General features: G+C 46.1%; 1 protein-coding gene across 1 annotated transcript in view; it reads left to right on the top strand.

The window, feature by feature from the left end:
• CPN1 (carboxypeptidase N subunit 1) overlaps positions 1-15,696 on the top strand; it is a 91,109-nt gene that overhangs the window by 25,099 nt on the left and 50,314 nt on the right. Inside the window, exon 2 of the mRNA XM_038744035.1 lies at positions 10,906-11,102. Coding sequence (XP_038599963.1) covers positions 10,906-11,102 — 197 coding nt within the window. The remainder of the gene's footprint in view (positions 1-10,905; positions 11,103-15,696) is intronic.

Here is a 15,696-nt window from a genome sequence, read left to right as displayed (position 1 = left end):
GACTGTGAGCCCACTGTTGGGTAGGGACCGTCTCTATATGTTGCCAATTTGTACTTCCCAAGTGCTTAGTACAGTGCTCTGCACACAGTAAGTGCTCAATAAATATGATTGAATGAATGAATGAATGAATTGTGGCCAGGGAGGTGTCCATCAATTGTTAAATTATATGCTCCCAAGTGCTTAGTACAGTGCTCTGCATACAATAAGCATTCAATAAATACAATTGATTGATTAGTCCAAGAAATCACAAGGTGGAGGGACATAAGTTGAGAGAAAATGGAGAAGCAGTGTGGCTCAGTGGAAAGAGCATGGGCTTTGGAATCAGAGGTCAGGGGTTCAAATCCCAGCTCCGCCAACTGTCAGCTGTGTGACTTTGGGCAAGTCACTTAACTTCTCTGCGCCTCGGTTACCTCATCTGTAAAAATGAGGATTAAAGTTGTGAGCCTGCCATGGGACAACCCGATCACCTTGTAACCTCCCCAGTGCTTAGAACAGTGCTTTGCACATAGTAAGTGCTTAACAAATACCATTATTATTATTAAAATGGAAGCAGGAGGCAGCAGAAACCTCTCTCTTCCATATAATAATAATAATAATAATGGTATTTTTAAGCACTTACTATGTGGCAAGTACTCTACTAAGCACTAGGGTAGCTACAAGATCATTTCATTCAGTCATATTTATTGAGTGCTTACTGTGTGCAGAGCACTGTACTAAGCGCTTAAGATCATCAGAAGGAACACAGCCTCTGTCCCACCTGGGACTCACAGTCTTAATTAGGAGGGAGACCAGGCATTGGATCCCCATTTTACAGATGAGGTAACTGAGGCCCAGAGAAATTAAGTGACTTGCCAAAAGTCACACAGCAGACAAGTGGAGGAGCTGAGATTAGAACCCAGGTCCTCATACTGCCCGGTCCAAGTCTTTCCACCAGGCCAAGCTGCTTCTTTTAAACCTGGCCTTCCGCCAAATCCCCCTACGCTGCCTGATTCCTGGAGCCAGACTTGGTTTCCGGGGCCTCTAAATCACTGTAGACCTTTGCTTTCAGAAGGAAGTGAGAGAATTGTGTTCAGCGAAACGGCAAGAGCGAGAGCTGCATTTGAGAGAAATGGCCCCAACACACCACTGTCTGCACCCGCAGGGTTTAGGAGAAGGTGGTAGGAGGAAACGTTAGGGGAGAGCACCACGTCTCTTTTGAGACAAGATATTTATCAGTGGTATTCACTGAGCATTTGTAGGGTGCAGACGCTGTATTAAGCCCCTCGTTGGTAAACTCCAACCCATTCTTAGCAGCTGTGGCTGGAAATAAGAGTGATTTAGGAGGTGGCCATCGGAGCCATCTGGTCATCCCAGTTGCCACCCCATCTACGTGACCCCTGGCCTTTGAACAGCTCCAGGGTAGGGGGTGAGGGTGGACCAGAGTGTGGCTTCTCCTCCTGCTGCCTCCTCCCCCTCCCCAGATCTTCCTCCACCTTTTCTGCAGCCAAACAATCCGCTTACCTCCTGAACTTCTTCCTCTCATTCATTCATTCAATCGTATTTATTGAGCGCTTACTGTGTGCGGAGCACTGTACTAAGCGCTTGGGAAGTACAAGCAGCGTGGCTCAGTGGAAAGAGCACGGGCTCTGTGAGGCTGTGAGCCCCTCCTGGGACAACCTGATTACCTTGTATCTACCCCAGCGCTTAGAACAGTGCTTTGCACATAGTAAGCGCTTAACAAATACCAACATTATTATTATTATTATAAGTTGGAAACATTCATTCATTCAATCGTATTTATTAAGCGCTTACTGTTTGTGGAACACCGTACCAAGCGCTTGGGAAGTCCAAGTTGGCAACATATAGAGACGGTCCCTACCCAACAATGAGGTCACGGTCTAGAGGGGGAGACAGACATTAATACAGATAGATAAAACAATCAATTACAGATATCTACAGATAGATGCATATGTGCTGTGGGGAGTCATTCATTCAGTCGTATTTACTGAGAGCTTACCGTGTGCGGAGCACTGTACTAAGCGCTTGGGAAGTACAAGTTGGAAACATTCATTCATTCATTCATTCAATCGTATTTATTGAGCGCTTACTGAGCTTACTGCGCTTATTGAGCGCATCCAACAGAAACTCCTCACTGCCTGCTTTCAAGCTCTCGATCGGCTCACTTCCTCCTCCCTCACCTCGCTACTCTCCTACTCCAGCCCAGCCGGCATACTTCGCTCCTCTGACGCCAACCTCCCTTATGCTCAAGTACTGTCGCTCTGAGAACAATGATCTCTTAGGCATCCTACTGGGGGGTCAGCTCTCCTATTTGTTGACCAGGGCAGGGCTGTAGAAGGGAAAAAAAAATAAGGCGACCAGATCCTTCTCTCCAAAAGGTCAGCATCAGACTGGCTGTCCTGAGAGAGTCCATCTTGGTGCTGATCAAGGTTTTGTATGAATTATTGAATCAACTCCCTGGGGATTTTGCGCTTGGTCCGGCCCAGCTCTGGGTGACTTCTAGGACCACGGGGCCCTGGCCCAAGTCCAGAGGGAACCAGATGTCACTGTGAAGGAGTGAAGCACCCACTGTCCTTCTGTGGGTGTGACATCCCATGGTACCCCCATCCTAGAGGTTCTTGCCAGAGCTGATTTTGGGAGATGGGATGAGGGTCCATGTGAGTCCACATCCCGTGAGAGACAAAAGACCAGTGCCAAAAGAAAGATTGCAGGGGGGAGATGGTGGGAGGAAGAGTGCTGCAGTCAGCCCGGACCCTCCCTTTCCTTTCGTCCCTCGTTCACTCAATCGTATTATTGAGGCCTTCACAGACTGAGCCCCCTCCTTCCTCTCCCTCTTCTCCTCCTTCCCCTCCCCACAGCACCTGTATATATGTATATATGTTTGTACATATTTATTACTCTATTTATTTTACTTGTACATATTTATTCTATTTATTTTATTTTGTTAATATGTTTTGTTTTGTTCTCTGTCTCCCGCTTCTAGACTGTGAGCCCGCTGTTGGGTAGGGACCGTCTCTAGATGTTGCCAACTTGTACTTCCCAAGCACTTAGTGCAGTGCTCGGCACACAGTAAGCGCTCAATAAATACGATTGAAAAAAAAAAGCAATGGGGGAATGGTATTTGCGTGGTTCCGGGGGGCTGCTTGGGCTTATTTTCCCAGGGACACCGCACCTGTGCAAATTCACAGTAATCAATCAATCAATCATGTTTATTGAGTACCTACTAGGTACAGAGCACTGTACTAAATACCAGAGAAGCAGCGTGGCTCAGTGGAAAGAGCCCAGGCTTTGGAGTCAGAGGTCATGTGTTCAAATCCCGGCTCCGCCAATTGTCAGCTGTGTGACTTTGGGCAAGTCACTTCACTTCTCTGGGCCTCAGTTCCCTCATCTGTAAAATGGGGATGAAGACTGTGAGCCCCCCATGGGACAACCTGATCACCTTGTAACCTCCCCAGCTCTTAGAACAGTGCTTTGCACATAGTAAGTGCTTAACAAATGCCATTATTATTATTATTATTATTATTAAATCCTGGCTCTGCCAATTGTCAGCTGTGTGACTTTGGGCAAGTCACTTCACTTCTCTGTGCCTCAATTACCTCATCTGTAAAATGGGGATTAAGACTGTGAGCCTCCCGTGGGACAACCTGATCACCTTGTAACCTCCCCAGCACTTAGAGCAGTGTTTTGCACATAGTAAGCGCTTAGTAAATGCCATTATTATTATTATTATTATTGAGAAACTACAATAGGACAGAATTGGTAGGCATGCTCCCTGCCCACAAGTTGCATAGAGTCCAGGAGGGGAGACAGATGTAAATATAAATAAATAAATTATGGATAGGTACGTAAGTACTGTGAGGCTGAAGGTGGGGTAAATAAAGGCTACAGATCCAAGTGCAAGGTGACACAGAAGGGTGACAGAGTAGGAGAAATGAGGGCTTAGCCAGGGAAGACCTCTTGGAGGAGATGGGATTTTAATAAGACTTTGAAGGTGGGGAGAGGGATGGTCTGTTGAATATGAAAGGAGAATAATATTAATAATAATGATGGTATCTGTTAAGTGCTTACTATGTGCCAAGCACTGTCATAAGTGCTGGGGTAGATACAAGGTAATCAGGTTGTCCCACGTGGGGCTCACAGTCTTAATCCCCATTTTATAGATGAGGTAACTGAGGCACAGAGAAGTGAAGTTACTTGCCCAAGGTCACACAGCAGACTCGTGGCGGAGTTCCAGACCAGAGGCAGGATGTGGGTGAGAGGTTAGCGGCGAGAGAGACAGCAGCCACAGCATCCATCCATCCTGTTTGAATCTGGCAGGGAGAAGTTGGATGAGGAGAGAGAAGGAAAGGACAGGTCCTAGCAGCTGTAGTCTGAGCTTGGCTTGATGGGCCAAAGCTCACGGGCTGAGCCCAGGATGAGAGTGAGCTTGCTTTCTGCTCTTCAGAAACAGCAAAGCCTCCCTGCCTCACTGGGCTGGGGGTGTTGGGGATGGGAGGGGTCAGGTTCGTAAAGAATTCAAAGAAGGGTCAGGGGTGTCCCATTGAAGTCGATTGGGGAAATTTTGCAGAACTGAGCGAGAAGCATTGAGGTAAGACCCGCCGCTGTGAAGCCAGTGGGATGTGGCTGCAGTGGGAGGGAAGCGGGGTAGACTGGACCCGGCCAACGCCAAGAGCCCCAAGGACAACATAAGACCCCCCTCTCTGAAGCCAGTGGGATGCAGCTGCAGTGGGAGGAAAGCAGGGTAGACTGGACCTGGCCAACGCCGAGAGACCCAAGGGCAAGGTAAGACTTCCCACTCTGGAGCCAGTGGCATGCAGCTGCAGTGGGAAGGATGAGGGGTAGACTGGACCCGACCAGTCTAGACTGTGAGCCCACTGTTGGGTAGGGACCATCTCTACATGTTGCCAACTTGTACTTCCCAAGTGCTTAGTACAGTGCTCTGCACATAGTAAGCACTCAATAAATACAATTGAATGAAATACGATTGAATGCCCTCCTGGACTTACTGCTGAAGGAGAGGCAGTCCCCAAAATCTGGAAAAATGCATTGTCTGGTTGAGATGTTGGGGGATGCCCAGAGTTGGCTCATCCAGATCCTAGAACAGCAGAAAATCAGTCCCCAAAAGGCTTAGAACTCCATCTCTGAGGATGGGTTGAGCAGTAAATATAACTCAGTTCATCTCTCCTCTCCATGATTTTGGGCAGTTTGCTTTCGGAGTAAAACCTGGGTTTTGTAGCCTGCTTTTATTACCAAAGCCCTTTGATTATTTTTCAGATTTCTGCCCTCACGACAACCTTGGAGGTAGGTAGAAAGAGAGGTATTATTTTCCCCATTTTGCAGATGAGGAAATTGGGGTACAGAGATGTTAAGAGCCGGGCCCATGGTCACCCACCAGATCGGTGGCAGAGCCCACACTGACTTCTGGACTGGCTCTCTTCCGCTTCATCATGATGCCTCCCCTAGTCGCCCCCAGAACAGATCAGTCACAACTTTTGATTTATGATAGTGTATGGAAACTTGGGAATTCCAAGATTCATCATTAATCTTAATGATGGCATTTATTAAACGCTCACTATGTGCAAAGCACTGTTCTAAGTGCTGGGGAGGTTACAAGCAGATCAGTTTGTCCCACAGGGGGCTCACAGTCTTAATCCCCATTTTACAGATGAGGTAACTGAGGCCCAGAGAAGTGAAGTGACTTGCTCAAAGTCACACAGCTGACAGGTGGTGGAGTCAGGATTTGAACCCATGACCTCTGACTCCAAAGCCCATGCTCTTTCCACTGAGCCACGCTGCTTCTCAATGGCGTTCAGACCTTTCCCAGGGCCCCTCCGCCTTCCTCCTTGAGAAGGAAGTCACAGGTGCCCAGTGTAACAGTAACGATGATATTTGTAAAGTGCTTACTACGTGTCAAGCACTGATCTAAGCACTGGGGTTTATTATCAAGTGCTGTCGAGTCATTACCGATTCATAGCGACTCTTGAGATATATTTTCTCCAGAACATCCTGTCTTCTGCCATAATACATAACCTTTCTAACGGTTTTTCCATTATCATTGTTCTGGTCTCTATCCATCTAGCTGCTGGTCTGCCTCTTCCACGAATTCTCTGGACTTTTCCTAGCATTAGTGTCTTCTCCAGAGAATTAGTTCTCCCAATTATGTGTCCAAAATAGGAAAATCTAAATCGAGTCATTTGGCCTTCCAAAGACCACTTTGTTAATTTGCTCCGAAAGTCCTGGCATAGATACAAGTTAATCAGGTTGGACACAGTGATTGTCCCACTTGGGGCTCACAGTCTTAATCCCCATTTTCCAGATGAGGAAACTGTGGTACAGAGAAGTTAAGTGACTTGCCCAAGGTCACCCAACAGACAGGTGGTGGAATTGGGATTAGAACCCGGGTCCTTCTGACTCCCAAACCCGTGTTATATCCACTAGGTCATGCTGCTTGTTCGTTAATGCCATTAGCAAATTCAGTGGCGTTCAGATCACCGTCACTTGTATTTACTGAACACTTACTATCATCATCAATCGTATTTATTGAGAGCTTACTGTGTGCAGAGCACTGTACTAAACGCTTGGGAAGTACAAGTTGGCAACATATAGAGACAGTCCCTACCCAACAGTGGGCTCACAGTCTAAAAGGGGGAGACAGAGAACAAAACCAAACATACCAACAAAATAAAATAACTAGAATAGATATGTACAAGCAAAATAAATAAATAAATAAATAAATAGAGTAACAAATATATACAGGTGCTGTGAGGAAGGGAAGGAGGTAAGATGGGAGGGTGGAGAGGGGGACGAGGTACCAACCGCTTGGAAAAGTACAATACAAGAGAGTTGGCAGACACGATGCCTGCCCACAATGAGCTTTCAGTCTAGAAGGTGGCTTATGGATTACAGTGGTATGGAAGAAACTCAGTGAGGATGGGGGCCAATCCAGTCTGCAGCTCGGGAAAGCCCACTCCTATGAAAAGGGGTTTCTGTTCCTCCAGCCTCGTCCTTGGCACTCCCATCCCAGATTGGTCTGTGGTTTCCTCTTCCTCCCAGAGGTAAGGAGTTGCCTTTCAGAGGGGTAGGAGGCCCAGGGGCCCCGGGGGCTGAGACACATTATTTCATGATTTTGATCCAAATGACTAACCGTCTGGATGGAACTGAAGACATTTTGTTTTATAGATTACATCCATGTATAAAAAGCTGAGCCAGACTATCTAAACAGGCGCTTGGCCTCAGCTTGGCCCTCAGGCGACTTGATTGATTCACACAGCCTCTCTCCCAGAACAGTAGTCCAGTAGTCCAGTACAGTAGGACAAATTTGGCCTTCACAGATCCCTCATCAGCTAACGCCCTTCAGGGCCTAGCCTAGCAGCCTTATCATCATCATCATCAATCGTATTTACTGAGCGCTTACTATGTGCAGAGCACTGTACTAAGCTCTTGGGAAGTACAAATTGGCAACATATAGAGACAGTCCCTACCCAACAGTGGGCTCACAGTCTAAAAGGGGGAGACAGAGCACAAAACCAAACATACTAACAAAATAAAATAAATAGAATAGATATGTATAAGTTAAATAAATAAATAGAGTAATAAATATGTACAAACATATATACATATATACATATGTATTTATATATACATATATATGAACATATATACATATATACAGTATATATATATGTATATATATACATATATATGCATATATACAGCCTTAGGAAGTCTTCTCCTGGTTTTTCCGTTCAAAGATTGCAATTTCCCTAACCGGTGATCCAGAGCCAGAAATTGTCCAGTGAGAAGCCTTCTCAAGGCGCAAACTAGGCTCTTTGGGAGGGCGTATTAACTCTTAGTGGAGTGTTTTCCCCCTCTCAGGCAGAGACAGGTATCTTCTAGTTTTTCTGTAGTCTTTGTATCTCATCTTTTTGTTTTGTTTTGCATTTTTTTTATGGTATTAGTTAAACTCTTACTATGTGCCAGCCACTGTATGAAGCCCTGGAGTAGAAACAAGCTAATCAAGTTTATTTATTTTATTTATGATGGCATTTGTTAAGCGCTTACTTTGTGCAAAGCACTGTTCTAAGCACTGGGGGGGATACAAGGTGATCAGGTTGTCCCATGTGGGGCTCACAGTCCTCATCCCCATTTTACAGATGAGGTAACTGAGCCACCGAGAAGTGAAGTGACTTGCCCAAGGTCACACAGCAGACATGTGGTGGAGCCGGGATTCGAACCCATGACCTCTGACTCCAAAGCCCGTGCTCTTGCCACTGAGCCAGGCTGCTTCCCTACAGTCCATGTCCCACGGGGGCTCACGGTCTTAATCCCCATTTTACGATGAGGGAACTGAGGCACAGAGAAGTGACTTGTCCAAGGTCACACAGTAGACGAGTGGTGGAGCTGGGATTAGAACCCGGGTCCTTCTTTCTGCACAAATGTCAGCCCCCACTGGGTTCCTTATTCTCTCTGCATAATTGAGAGGCCTAGTGGAAAGAGCCCAAGACTGAGTGTCAGAGGACCTGGGTTCTAATCCTGGTTTCTCCCCTTGGCTGTTGTGTGACTTTGAGCAAGTTATTTAACTTTTCTGTGCCTCAGTTTCCTCATCTGCACAATAGGGGTTAAATACCTCCCACTTTAGCTGTGAGACCCGTATGGGACAGGGACTGATCTAATAGTTTTGTATCTTACCCCAGTGCTTGACATGTAGTAAGCATTCAAACAAACACCACAAGTATTCTAGACTTCTAGACTGTGAGCCCACTGTTGGGTAGGGACTGTCTCTATATGTTGCCAACTTGTACTTCCCAAGCGCTTAGTACAGTGCTCTGCACACAGTAAACGCTCAATAAATGCGATTGATTGATTGATTGAAGTATTATTCTCTTGCTTCAATCCTATCATTTTTTTCCACTGCTTTCAATAATGGTCAGAGAATTGTGTACAGTGGAGTGTTACTGTAGAGAGCTTACTTTACTTTTTAAAATTTATTTTGATATCCTTGCAGGCGAGCTTCATGTGCAACTACTGTACTGTACTGTACTCTCCCAAGTGCTTAGTACAGTGTTCTGCATACAGTAGTACCCAATAAATACCACTGATTGATTGATATTTTTCAGCTTTTATAATGACAGTTTAAAAAGAACAAAAAAGTATTGTTCGCTCCCAAAGTGCTTAGTACAGTGTTCTGCACACAGTGAGTACTCAGTAAATACCATTGATTGGTTGATATTTTTCTGCTTTTAAATTGAAAGTTAAAACAAAACAAAACTGGAAGTCATCCTTGGGGTGATCACACACATGGAAGCGGAGCTGACCAGAGTTAGAGAAGACAGGGAAAAAGCAATGTAGCCTAGTGGAAAGAGCACAGGCCTAGGAGTTCTAATTCTGGCTCCTCCACTTGCCTGCTGTGTGAGCTTGGGCAAGTCACTTAACTTCTCTGTGCATCAGTTACCTTACATGTAAAATGGGGATTAAGACTATGAGTCACGTGGCTCAGTGGAAAGAGCCCGGGCTTTGGAGTCAAAGGTCATGGGTTCGTATCCCAGCTCCGCCACATGTCTGCTGTGTGACCTTGGGCAAGTCACTTCACTTCTCTGAGCCTCAGTTACCTCATCTGTAAAATGGGGATGACGATTGTGAGCCCCACGTGGGACAACCTGATCACCTTGTATCCCCCCAGCGCTTAGAACAGTGCTTTGCATATAGTAAGCGCTTAACAAATGCCATCATTATTATTATTATGTGGGATGTGGACTATGTCCAACCTGATTAGCTTGCAGATGCTACCCCAGCGCTTAGTACAGTGACTGATTCATAGTAAGCACTTAACAAATACCTTAAAAAACAATAATTGTGGAATTTGTTAAGCGCAGTTATGTACTAAGCACCGGAATAGATACAGTACAATCAGGTAGGAACAGTCCCTGTCCCCCAGTTTGGAGGAAGAACAGGCACTGAACTGCCATTTTACGGAGGAGGAATCTGAGTCCTCCAGAAGTGAAGTGACTTGCCCAAGGTCACACCGATCTCAAGTGGTAGAGCCAAGATTAGAACCCAGATCATCTGACACCCAAGTCCTGCTCTTTCCACTAGGCAACACTGCTTCTCCCAGGGAAACGGGGATCCTAGCCTGCTGCCCTAGAGCCAGGACAGGCAGGGTGGGGGCAAAATGGAGTTCAGGATGGAGGGGAATCAATCAATCAATCAATCAATCAATCAATCATATTTATTGAGCACTTACTGTGTGCAGAGCACTGTACTAAGCGCTTGGGAAGTACAAGTTGGCAACATATAGAGACAGTCCCTACCCAACAGTGGGCTCACAGTTTAGAAGGGGGAGACAGAGAACAAAACCAAACATACTAACAAAATAAAATAAATAGAATAGATATGTACAAGTAAAATAAATAAATAAATAAATAGAGTAATAAATATGTACAAACATGTATACATATATACAGGTGCTGTGGGGAAGGGAAGGAGGTAAGATGGGGGGATGGAGAGGGGGACGAGGGGGAGAGGAAGGAAGGGGCTCAGTCTGGGAAGGCCTCCTGGAGGAGGTGAGCTCTCAGTAGGGCCTTGAAGGGAGGAAGAGACCTAGCTTGGCGGATGGGCAGAGGGAGGGCATTCCAGGCCCGGGGGATGACGTGGGCCGGGGGTCGATGGAGGGAAGAAAACAAAGGCTGCCATCTGAGGATATTTCCTGTGTCCTCCTGATGGGAAGGCGTTCCTTGTAGCCCCGGGAATCAAGTGACTCCAGTTTTAGGGAATAGCGGAGTGAATTCCTTCCGAATTATTGACCAAGAGGTATTTTTGGCTCAGTCGGAGCTGGTCCGGAAAATCCTAGCATCTCCGTCTCCTGTGTTCTGGTCTCTCGAGTCATTCACTGGGTCTCTGTCCTCTCTCCAGTGGAGCCAGAGTTCAAATACATCGGGAACATGCACGGGAACGAAGTCTTGGGGAGAGAGTTACTGCTGCAGCTGTCTGAGTTCCTGTGTGAAGAGTACCGGAGGGGGAGTGAGCGCATCGTGCAAATTATCCATGACACCCGGATCCACATTCTGCCCTCAATGAATCCCGATGGCTACGAAGTGGCTGCAAACCAGGTACCGCACCCAAAGGACTCTCCCTACCGGGGACCCCGACAGTGCCTACTGGGCCAAGCCACGCAAGAGGCAGGGTGGCCTAGTGATAAGTGCCCAGGCCCTCAATCGTATTTATTTACTGCTTACTGTGTGCAGAGCACTGTACTAAGCTCTTAGGAGAGTACAATATAACAATAAACAGATATATTCCATTCCCACAACGAGCTTGCTGTGTCACCTTGGGCAAGTCACTTAAATTCTCCGTGCCTCAGTTTCCTCAACTGCAAAATAATAATAATAATGGCATTTATTAAGCGCTTACTATGGGCAAAGCACTGTTCTAAGCGCTGGGGTAGATACAAGGTAATCAAGTTGTCCCACGTGGGGCTCACAGACTTAATCCCCAATTTCCAGATGGGGGAACTGAGGCCCAGAGAAGTGAAGTGACTTGCCCAAAGTCACACAGCTGGCAAGTGGCGGAGCCGGGATTTGAACCCATGACCTCTGACTCCAAAGCCCAAGCTCTTCCCACTGAGCCACGCTGCTTCAATACCACGCTGCTTCAAATGGGGGTTCAATACCTGTTCTCCCCCCTACTTAGATTGAGAGCCCCAGGTGAGACAGAGACTGTGTCCAACTTGATTAGTGTGTCTCTACCTCGGGCTTGACACATAGTAAGTGTTTAGCAAATATAACAATAATAATAATATTTTATATGGAAGCAGCGTGGCCCAGTGGAAAGAGCCCGGGCTTTGGAGTCAGAGGTCATGGGTTCAAATCCTGGCTCCACCACTTGTCAGCTGTGTGACTTTGGGCAAGTCACTTCACTTCTCTGGGCCTCAGTGACCTCATCTGTAAAATGGGGATGAATCAATCAATCGTATTTATTGAGCGCTTACTGTGTGCACAGCACTGTACTAAGCGCTTGGGAAGTACAAGTTGGCAACATATAGAGACAGTCCCTACCCAACAGTGGGCTTACAGTCTAAAAGGGGGAAACAGAGAACAAAAACAAACATACTAACAAAATAAAATAAATAGAATAGATATGTACAAGTAAAATAAATAAATAAATAAATAGAGTAATAAATATGTACAAACATATATAATCGGGGGTGGCTACTGTGTGTACCAGGCACTGTTCTAAGCACCGAGGTGAAGACAAGCAAATCAGGTTGGGCACAAACCCCTGTCCCATATGGGGCATAAGGCCTCAATCCCCATTTTACAGATGAGGTAACTGAGGCACAGAGAAGTGAAACGATTTGCCCAAGGTCACACGGCAGACAGTGGAGTCCCTGAGGGACTGGGGGTCAGACCTGAACACTTGACGTCCATGAAGTAGGAGTTGGGGTCCTGTACCAGCCGCCGCTTCTTGTGTTTCCACTTCTCCTCCTCGGGAGAGGGATGCAGGTCTTTGGCGAGAGGCATGTTCACGCGTCCAGCCCGTTACTGCCGGAAAGGTGTGAAGACTGTGAGGCCCCCGTGGGACAACCTCATCACCTTGTAACCTCCCCAACGCTTAGAACAGTGCTTTGCACATAGTAAGCGCTTTATGAATGCCATTATTATTATTATTATTATTATTATTATTATTATGTATTTACTATGTCCCAATCACTATTCTAAACCCTAGAGTAGATGCAAATTAATCCTGTCGGACACAATCCCTGTCCCACTTGGGGCTCACGTTCTAAATAGGAGGGAGGACAGGTATTGAATTCGTATTTTACAGATGAGGCAACTGAGACACAGAGAAGTTTAGTGACTTGCCCAGGGTTACACAGCAGGTACATGGGGGAGCTGAGATTAGAACCCAGGTCCTCTAACTCCCGGGTCTTTCCACTTTCCACTTGGCCTCACTGCTTCCCACCCATACACGTAAACATACACAGTAGCACCCACGGACAGCTGTTCACCCAAGCTGAAGGGGCCGGAGGGGATCAGGGGAGCGGCAGATAGAGCAGACGGGAACCGAAGCTAAGACCTCGGCCGCCCTCCACCTCTAGTTCCTTGTTTTTAGTGGCATGACTTATTCCTTTTAGACTCATTTATTCCTTTTAGACTGTGAGCCCAATGTTGGGTAGGGACTGTCTCTATATGTTGCCAATTTCTACTTCCCAAGCGCTTAGTACAGCGCTCTGCACGTAGTAAGTGCTCAATAAATATGACTGATTGATTGATTGATGACAGTGGGCAGAGGAGATGGCTGGCGGTAGGCACACAGACCGAAGCTCCCGTCCCCACCCTTGGAGAGCAGCCCCTCCATCATCTGGGGCTTGACGGACACCTAGAAGTGAGGCCCGGTCACCGCGGCCGCCTCAGTCAGCTGCCGCAGCCTCGTTGGTGGCACTGAGGCCACCTCTACTCTCTTTTCCTACCTGCCCCTGCTGCTCGGCCAAGTTGGATCCAATCCCGGCTCCACCCTGACCCACAGGCTGTGCCCTCACCCATGGGCTCCCCCCGCATCCGCTGGCTCCGCTCCCACCCACAGACTTCCCTGCGAGTTTGTGATTTAGAAAATAGAAATGAGTAGGTGAAAACCCCAAATCGGGTGCTTAGAGGGAAGTACGAAAGGATAGGGAAGGATTCCTTTAAACATTTTGAGGGGCAGGACAGAGAAAGGGGTAGACTTATCGGCCCTGTGGAGCTCTAGACTGTGCACTCCTCTAGACTGTAAACCCGCTGTGGGCAGGGAACATGTCTGCTAATTCTGTTACAGTGCTCTGCACATAGTAAGCGCTCAATAAATACAATTGATGATGCAGGGTATTCTCTCAGGTGCCTAGTACAGTGCTGGCACATAGCAACACGTAATAAATACCACTGATTGATTGATTGGAGCTGAACCCCTAAACCCCTGGTCGGTGGCTGAGGGCAGAAAGTAAGCAGAAGTGGCCATTTTCCTCTGGTGATTGTTTAGCAATTCAGATTCAATAAGACAACCATTCATTTATTCCTTCAATCATATTTATTGAGCACTTATTGTGTGCAGACCACTGTACTAAGCGCTTGGGAAGTACAATTTAGCAACAGATAGAGACAGTCCCTACCCAATAACGGGGCGCACAGTCTAGAAGGGGGAGACAGACAACAAAACAAAACCATGAGTCCTGAATGGAGACAAAGTCCTACTGGCAATAAAAGTCCTCTCTTCATCCTTTGTTCATTCATTCATTCATTCAATTGTATTTATTGAGCGCTTACTGTGTGCAGAACACTGTCCTAAGCGTTTGGGAAGTCCAAGTTGGCAACATATAGAGATGGTCCCTACCCAACAGCAGGCTCACAGTCTAGAAGGGAGAGACAGACAACAAAACAAAGCATATTAACAAAATAAAATAAATAGAATAAATATGTGCAAGTAAAATAAATAAATAAATAGAGTAATAAATATGTACAAACATATGTATATAGTGACTTGAATATAGATAGCACACCCCTCTAAATGTTTATTACAACCAAAAATTTGGTATCCCAGTTTTCTGGACATGCACATGCTAGGTATCTAAGCATGGGGGCTTTCCTTTTTTCAGAGCAGTAGTTGCCCAAAATCAATCAATCAAAGGTATTTATAATAATAATTTGTTCATTTTGACTGGTGGTTTTTATTGTGGTCAATTATCGTAACTTTCTCATTGTGGCCTGTGTGAACTGGATTTTTAATCTGGATATTGCTTCCCCCATTTTGAGGGCAGAGACTATCTATGCATAGGCATAGAGCACATCTATCAAGGCATTCAGGACATTGATTGATAGATGGAAAGGAGCTACTCAGGAGTTCTCTAACTTCTCATCTTCCCACCCTATTTTTTCTTCCTTCTGGGTCACGTATGCACTTGAATCGATACCTCTCTAAACACATTAGGTTGTAAACTCCTTGAGGACAGGGGCTGTATCTACCAGTAAGTTAATCAATCATGGTTATTGAGCTCTTACTGTGGGCAAAGCACTGCACTAAGGGCTAGGAAAAGTACACTATAACAGAGTTGGTAGACATGGCCCCTGCCTATAACGAGCTTATGGTTTGGCACATAATTATTGTGGTTTTTATTAAGTGCTTACTAGGTGCCAAGGGCTTTGCTAAGTGCCGGCATAGATACAAGATCACCAGGTCCCACAAGGGACTCTTTCTAAGTAGGAGAGAGAACAGGTGTTGAACCCCCATTTTCTAGAAGAGGGAACTGAGGCACAGAGAAGTTAAATGACTTGCCCAAGGTCACACAGTAAGCGGTGGAGTCAGGATTAGAACCCAGGTCCTCTGACCGCTACGTCTGTGCTCTTTCCACTAGACCATGATGCACTGAACTCTCCCAAGAGTTTGTACAGTGCTCTGCACACAGTAAGTGCTCTGCACACAGTAAGTTCTTACCTCCTTCCCTTCCCCACAGCACCTGCATATATGTATATATTTTTGTACATATTTATTACTCTATTTATTTATTCATTTATTTATCTTACTTGTACATATCTATTCTATTTATTTTATTTTGTTAGTATGTTTGGTTTTGTTCTCTGTCTCCCCCTTCTAGCCTGTGAGCCTGCTGTTGGGTAGGGATTGTCTCTATGTGTTGCTGACTTGTACTTCCCAAGCGCTTAGTACAGTGCTCTGCAC

This window comes from Tachyglossus aculeatus, chromosome 3 (genome assembly GCF_015852505.1).
Source record: "Tachyglossus aculeatus isolate mTacAcu1 chromosome 3, mTacAcu1.pri, whole genome shotgun sequence".
In the NCBI taxonomy this organism is placed as follows: domain Eukaryota; kingdom Metazoa; phylum Chordata; class Mammalia; order Monotremata; family Tachyglossidae; genus Tachyglossus; species Tachyglossus aculeatus.
This window is presented reverse-complemented; position numbering and strand designations above follow the sequence as displayed.